Raw genomic sequence first — 8,630 nt, forward strand, 5'->3', positions numbered from 1 at the left:
GTCGTTATATCTCCTGAATTACATCCTCCTGCTCCATCTTTCCCTCTCTCTGTGTTTCCCTTTGACAAACTAACCACACACTCATAATGGCGTCGCCTCCACACACACTACCTGCTCATTTCCCTGGTCAGGGGGTCCTGTAATCGCTCCTCTTCTGCCTCTAATGGGCCGGCTTTACCTGCCAGAGTTCAGCTAAAGTAGAGTTTCCACTCAGGAGGGAGACTCGCCGCGATACCAGCGCCTCAATACCTTTTGTACAAACTCATGCATATGCAAATTAGCAGCAGGGACTCATGTGGGGCTCGTTCAGGAGCGCCTCTGTTCTCCAAATGCTCAAAGTTTCTCTTGTTAGGGCTGCTTGTTAAAGGAGATGCAATATAACGGCTGTATGACGCTTTAAAACGCTATACAAAACGTCACATGGACCCTGAATATCATGAGATTTGGAAAGGGAAGATTGTGAAAAAGGTTTGAATAAATAACTGTAATATATCTAAAACAGAGATACTTAAAGATCCGTTTCCAATGTCTTACTTGTTCTGTAGAAAGGCAGAAATCTGATCAGACGGATTTAGTAACTAGAGAAAGTTGGAAAATACAGAAATCAGGGAAGCAAGAGAGATGCAAAAGATGGGATTCATGAAGAAGAGTGATATGAATGCAACAGTGGAAGAAAAGAGACAATATAATGAATATCTTTCTTACTTAATTCTTACAGAAAGCCTCAGAGGAACATGGAATAAAGAAAGTATCTACTACAGACACATTGGGAAAACATCCACGATGGAAAACAAGAGGATAACATTAGTGTTGGACTGGTTGATGCAAAACATCCAAACAATAATGACTTTCTGAAACAACAGGCAATCAAAAAACATATTTGATATGATCTTAAAATAATTTAAGAACTGCAGTTCAGAGGAACTTCCTCACACAGTCACACTGGTGTTGCAGCGATGCCTGGTGCTAGAAAGGTGTTCCAGCAGCGCCCGATGATCCGCAATGGACATCACGAGTCTGTTTGTTCGATATTGATGAGAATTGTTCCGAAAAAAAGTCCACACACACACACACACACACACACACACACACACACACACACACACACACACACACACACACACACACACACACACACACACACACACACACACACACACACACACTTTAAATTCAAGTAGGGAATAGTCTCTCTCAGTGGTTTGCTGTGTTTCACTGTGTGATCAACAGGGGTTTGAAAATGAATCTGCAGAGCATATTAAACACACACACACACACACACACACACACACACACACACACACACACGCACACACACACACACACACACACACACACACACACACACACACACACACACACACACACACGGACTCTTGTTATTGTGAGTTGTTGCTATTTGAAACCCTGATTGCTTCACTCTGTTGTCTAAAGGGAGATTTGTTGTTGATGTGAGTTTCAGCTGAATTAGCGGCCGATGTGTTTTCTTCTGGAGAAAAAAAAACCCACTGGTTGCATTCCACAAAGCTTTGTTCATCAACAACAACAACAACAACAACAACAACAACAGCAGCAGCGGCGTTCACACAACAGAGTTCAGAACAATGAGCGGCATTAATAAAATCAACTCAACCACAGTCACACAAACAGCATCAGGAACGCAGGTTTATATAGATTTATTTAAAGGGGACCTATCATGCAAAATGCACTTTTGTACGTCTTTTCTACATGAATATGTGTCCCCGGTGTGTCGGGGAACTCACCAAGTGTCAGAAAATAAAACCCTCTCTCTTTTCCTCCGTACCCAAATCTCTAAAAACGGGGGAACAACGAGCGGATACAGATTTGCGTCCGATATGACGTAATATCTGAAATGTGGACCCACGGCCCTATCAGAAACGTTGCTATCAGAAACAATGCCCGACTGTTTTGGACGTAATATGGTCGGTGTTTACATTAGCATCGCTAACACTCAGAGCTAACCTGTACTGGAGAGCATGTGTGTGAAGAAGCAGGAAATAAAAAGGAACTCACCTTGTGGTATAACCGGCAAGAGAGAAAGCCTTTGAGCTCCATACTGTTTCAGAGAGAATCCTTGATAATCCATGATATGGCGTTTCATCACAGCAGCATTTAGTTTAGACAGTAGCTGCCGGGTCCCGCATAAGCTCCGCCCCTCTTTTTTTTTTTTTTTTTTAAAGCTTTATACCCAAAATCAGCACTTTAGAAACAGGAAGTGAAATAGAGGGATATGAGGCATGGCTAGAATGGGTGATCTGTTTGGTATTTTGAGCAAAACACTTCATAGACATGTTTTTTATATATTTGTATATATCTGAGACCTAAAAATAGCATGATAGGCGACCTTTAAGAGAGAGGGGCATTAACACTTGAGAGGAGAACATAATAAATCCTCGCCACAGGAACATGAAACTTAAACATAATAATGTCAACTTCATTCAGATGATGTATAATAATGTTGAGGAATAAGAGAATATGCCTTCATACGTAGCTGCACAATAAACTCAGTAAACAATAAACAACGTCTATAAATGTCAACAACTTGAGAATGATTATAACATCTTCACCAGCAGCTCAAAATCAACCCTCCCTCAGTTTAGAAATGAAAACATGACATCCCTCTTATCGATCTGTGCGTCTCCGAAGGTGAATGATTAATGATTGTGTTTGTATTGATTGATCTGCTGCTTTGCATGATGGAGTATTGACACAACAATGACTCCCCTTTTTCCTCCTGTCTCTCCCGTCAGAAAATCCTCTCGGAGCATTCAGGACCCTCTTCCTCTTCCTCTTCCTCCTCTTCCTCCCTGTTGGCCAACATGAACTCTCTGGAGGTCAGAGGTCACGGTGCGGCGGAGGAGAACCCTCGCTCGGCGCTCTCTCCGCTCACCAACTCTCTCCTGGAGCAGCTGGAGGCTCGGATCAAGGACCTGAAGGCGTGGCTGAGAGACACCGAGCTGCTCATCTTCAACTCCTGCCTGGGGAGGGAGACGGACGCAAAGGAGCAGCTGCACAGCTTCAAGGTACGACCGATGTTATGGTTTGTTGCTTTTATGTTTGAGGTACAAATGTATAATAGGTTCAGTGGAAACTCAGCTACTAGTGTCCTTCATTTAGGACACGAACAAGACTTCAAACACGTGGTTTTTCTCCTGAGCGTGCCACTGCTTTTATATTTTAGGTAAGTTTTGTATAATAGGTTTAGTGGTAGAGATGGCAAAAGTACACACTTCCTTTACTCAAGTAGAAGTACAGATACTCGTGTTTAAAAATAGTAAAAGTAGAAGTACTGACTAAACTTCTTTACTCAAGTCAAAGTAAAGAGGGCTTTGAAATGTACTTCAGTAAAAAGTACCCATAACTAGCAGCTGTTTTAAAGAGTACCTGACCTCCCTTTATATTAATAGAACAATAATGTCATTGTTAGCTAATGAATGTTTCCATGCTGAACAACGGCAACATGACAACGTTTTCATTGGTCCCTCTTCTTTAGAGAAGACCAGGAAATGATGGATACACGGATCGTGTTCAAATCAATAGGCACGCAATGACTCTAAATAATAATGATCACGCCACCAAACACACATTCAAACTAAAGGAACCAGCCTGTTTGGGAAATGTGAGAAGTAGAAAGTACAGGTATTTGTGTTCAACATGTAAGAAGTAGAAAGTACAGGTATTTGGGTTCAAAATGTGAGAAGTAGAAAGTACAGGTATTTGTGTTCAACATGTAAGAAGTAGAAAGTACAGGTATTTGTGTTCAACATGTAAGAAGTAGAAAGTACAGGTATTTGAGTTCAACATGTAAGAAGTAGAAAGTACAGGTATTTGTGTTCAAAATGTAAGAAGTAGAAAGTACAGGTATTTGTGTTCAACATGTAAGAAGTCAAAGTAAAAAGTAGTGGAGTAAAGATACCAGAAACATTTACTTAAGTATAGTAACAAAGTATTTGTACTCCACTACTTCCCACCTCTGTTCAGTGGAAACTTAGCAACTAGTGTCCTTCCCAGAGTTTCCGTTTAGGACACAAACAAGACTTCAAACACAAATTTTTCTCCTGTTTTGGATCATTTTCTGTGTCCTTCTTCCCATCTTTAACTACTTCAAGTTGTAAATCCTCAGCCTTAGCATTCATCTGAAGCTGCGTAGGTTTGGTCATATCATAAAACATAATATGTTCACATGTATTAGATCTGACATTAAGTCAGGGCCGTCCCTCCCTACAGGCCGATCAAGCAAACTGCGTGGGGCCTCACCTTGCGGACGGGGCCTCATCTTGCGGACGGGGCCTCACCTTGCGGACGGGGCCTCACCTTGCGGAGGGTGCCTCAACTGAGCCGAAAATGCGGCGCACCTATGCGGCGCAATTAGTGTGGCGCGGCACGGTTACACCGCTGCGAGGCTCAGGTGTTTATTCACAGTGTCACGTAACTTCTTCTCACTAACTTTTGCTATCAAATCTGTGGCAAAGCTTTATCCAATCAGCATTTAGCTTTTAAAAAAAACATGTTGTGTGTGTGTGTGTGTGTGTGTGTGTGTGTGTGTGTGTGTGTGTGTGTGTGTGTGTGTGTGTGTGTGTGTGTGTGTGTTGTGTGTGTGTGTGTGTGTGTGTGTGTGTGTGTGTGTAGTTGCTCAGTATAGTAATACATCGTGTTAATGAGGCCAGATGAAGGCAGCGCTGTTATGAAGCGATGGATCTATAGAGGAAACAGCAGTTAGCCTTAAAAGCCACGGGACGCTAACAGGATATTAATCAGCCGATCACACAGCGAACAGCTAGCTGCGCTGATTAGCCTAGCCCTGCCGTGTGACTGACAACCAGAAAACACACACACACACACACACACACACACACACACACACACACACACACACACACACACACACACAGCCGTTTAATTGTACAAACACATAAAGCAATGCAGACAGAAATGCATTAACTTATGTATGTATAAGTTCCCACACACACACACACACACACTCACAAACACACACACAGAAAATTGAGTGACACATGCAGACAGACGCATAAATAAATGAATGCATGACAATAGAAAGTTTCATATAGACAATCACAAAGTTGCAAACATTCAGGTAGACGCACATAGACCTGGTGGATGTGATTTGATTGATTAATAAAACCTACTTAAGCATCATTCATTTCACATCACTGAAATGAAATATATCAGAATCAGATACAACAGACAACAATTGAGCTATCCTATTAAATAAAGAGGCAAGCACGTGTTGATTAAATCTAATTAGCTCACATCCTTGGTTAAAACATTATATTTACATCTATTAGAGATAATCAATGTCAAAATATGTCATTCTTGTGGTTGAATATAAGATTATATCTGTTCAAAACAAAAATGTAAGTCGATATAATATCATTTTGTCATTCATAAATTAAGGGTTTAGCTCTCTTTCATGTTTTAAGATGTTTAGACAACTTAAGTTACCACAACACACACAACCACACACACACACACACACACACACACACACACACACACACACACACACACACACACACACACACACACACACACACACACACACACCCACACACAACCAAAAACACACACCACACACACACACACACACACACACACACACCATCCATAAAATCATCCATGTTAGTGCAATGATGTCAAACACAACGGCAATTAGCTGAGAAAAAAAGTGCGATACGAGTCGTGTTGGTCTGTTTTTTGATTTAGGACCAAAACACACACACACACACACACACACACTCGCGTGGCTGCCTAAATGATGAAACTGTAGAGAAACTAGACTTTATCCCGGAGAAAGTGAGCCGAGCCGCTCTCACTTTTGATCCTTGTCGCAGATCTCAGTGGGGAAGCCATTGATTTCTGGCAGAAAGGGGCCCTGAGCTTCTGGAGAAATGAAGATTGGAAATATTGATAGCAGTCATTTGTATGGAGAGAGAGAGAGAGAGAGAGAGAGAGAGAGAGGGAGAGAGGGAGAGAGGGAGAGAGGGAGAGAGGGAGTGGTGAGGCTAAATGGAGAGGGGGGGGGGGCTCCATTTTAAGAGACGTCTGCTCCATCTTAGCGATCATTCGTCTGTTTTTTGGCATTTGAACTCGTAAATGGGTTCGATTTCTGCGCCGCGGCTTATTACTGTACGTCTGTATGGAAAAGCAGCGGGGGTTGCATGATCACACACGCACACACACACACACACACACACACACACACACACACACACACACTCCTACATATACAAGATGTATGAACGTACAATAATGATTATTTTGTCACCAAAGTTGTGTGTTTCGGTGACGTAATCTTTGACACTTCGAACAACATGAATCATTGTTGACAGAAACTGTGGCATAGTCTGATGTCTTATTAAAAAGTTACTTAAAGGGGACCTGTCATGCAAAAGTCACTTTCTGATGTCTTCTCTTCATCACCATGTGTCCCTGGTGTGTCAGGAGACTCACGCAGCGTCAGGGAAACAAAACCCTCTCTCTTTTCCTCCGTACCCAAATCTCTAAAAACGGGGGAACAACGGAGCTGATCCAGATGTGCGTCCGATATGACGTAATATCTGAAATGTGGACCCCGGCCCTATCAGAGACGTTGCTATCAGAAACAATGCCCCGACTGTTTTGGACGTAATATGGTCGGTGTTTACATTAGCATCGCTAACACTCAGAGCTAACCTGTACTGGAGGAGCAGTGTGTGTGAAGAAGCAGGAAATAAAAAGGAACTCACCTTGTGGTATAACCGGCAAGAGAGAAAGCCTTTGAGCTCCATACTGTTTCAGAAACAATCCTTGATAATCCATGATATGGCGTTTCATCACGGCAGTATTTAGTTTAGACAGTAGCTGCCGGGTCCCCCATGAGCTCAGACCCCTCCTTTTTTATTTGTATCAATTCTTTTATTTTTTAAAGCTTTATACCCCAAATCAGCACTTTTGAAACAGGAAGTGAAATATACCTCATTCACACCAACTCCGGTTCAAGCTCCGTGCTAGAGCTTTTCAGGTTCAGAACCGGTTCTTCGGTTTAGCTCCGGCTCGTTTCACACCGCCCAGAGTACGATGGTTGCTGCGTCACGTTGGCGTCATGACGTAACCGTTTGGGTGCCTGCTTCATAAAGCCAAACCGCGCGGAAACCCTCACAGCTCACACGACAACAACAACAATGGCCGATTGTGCTCCAGCTTCCTCTGTACCTCTTCGGAAGACCAGATTCCCAGTCGGTTAGCTGGTCTCTTCAGTGGACCACGCTGCTTGTTAAGTTTCTCCATCGTTGTGTACAAACTGGATGAAACGCGGGCTTTTTGGTGTGTTCAGGAGTTGATTTTATTTATGAGAGTTTATTTTTCTGCCTATAAAAATGGAAAGTTACAGAAAAAGTCAGAATTCTGAGAAAAAGTGAAGTACTAAAAAGAAAAATCAATGATGAATCGGTTACAACATGAAAAGAAAACCACAACATGTATCAATCATGAAAAATAATATATAATAAACTAACATCTTATTAGTTGTTTGCTTTATTATACACAATATATTTTCTTATTCTACCTCCTGTGGTCCATTGGATCACATGATCAATATTATTGCAATACTTACTTTTGTACAAAATGTCATTGTGATTGGAAATAAGTAAAACAAGTCAGCAGTCATTTGTGATTTAATAGCAAAATGTTAAAATGATATTTTGTCCTCTGTGACCTTCAGTAGAAAATAGAGGCGAGCGCATTATTTTATTGTATTTTTTGCAAATGGAAATGGATCAAAGTCTCTGTTCTTCCGGTCAGAAGGACACACACTGTCAGGAGGCGACCTCTGGCTCACACACACACACACACACACACACACACACACACACACACACACACACAGCGTTTAGGTCTCTCTTCTGAAGTGAAGCTGCCCTCCTAGGTCTCTCTCTCTCTTTATCTCTCCGTCAGATTTCCTTGTTTTGTGTTTCTCTCTGTTTCGCTGCATCTCTTTCTTGTTATCTGTCGGCTGTTCCCCCCCCCCCCCCCCCCCCTGCTGTTGACAGTCGATGAACCTTCGCCCCCTGCTGTGTGAAACCCGTGCCACAGACCCCTCCAATCCTGCTCTTTGCCCTCCGGCCCCCCTCCATCACACATTCTATTTTCAACTCCACCTTCCTCCTGCCGTTGGTAGATTTGAATCTGTCCTTCCTCGGTCCATTCACGATCCTGTTGCTAGTAACCCCCCCCCCGAACCCCCCCCAGACATGAATCATACATCTGTGTTCATTTGATCCTCAGCTAAATCAAATAACCTCATTGTTATCTGTATAATCTGGGGTCCTTTAGAGGTAACCCATACAGACATCACATAACATAGTAGCATCACTATGTAACACTCGCGCTCCTATTGGCTATCACTCCAACAACATTGTGCGGAGCGATAGCCAATAGGAGTCACGGCTGGAGGGCAGAGAGTACAATAGAGAAGACCGTTCTGAAATCAAAAAACTTTATTGGCAGAACAAGCACAACAGGGAAACAAAGACAGATCTTGACAAAATTCTTTTTAAAAGCATCGTTTGTTGGTAATTAACAGCCAGCGTAAACACCATATGTACCACCTT

General features: G+C 42.5%; 1 protein-coding gene across 1 annotated transcript in view; it reads left to right on the forward strand.

Moving 5' to 3' along the window:
• The window catches only part of LOC117483877 (A-kinase anchor protein 6-like), a gene marked incomplete at both ends in the record, with an annotated part of 11,292 nt that extends 8,248 nt beyond the window's left edge, over positions 1 to 3,044 (forward strand). Inside the window, 1 exon segment of the mRNA XM_034132207.1 lies at positions 2,772 to 3,044. Within this exon segment, the coding sequence (XP_033988098.1) occupies positions 2,772 to 3,044 (273 nt within the window).
• Between the last annotated feature and the right edge of the window lie 5,586 nt (positions 3,045 to 8,630).

This window comes from Trematomus bernacchii, unplaced genomic scaffold (genome assembly GCF_902827165.1).
Source record: "Trematomus bernacchii unplaced genomic scaffold, fTreBer1.1, whole genome shotgun sequence".
In the NCBI taxonomy this organism is placed as follows: Eukaryota; Metazoa; Chordata; class Actinopteri; order Perciformes; family Nototheniidae; genus Trematomus; species Trematomus bernacchii.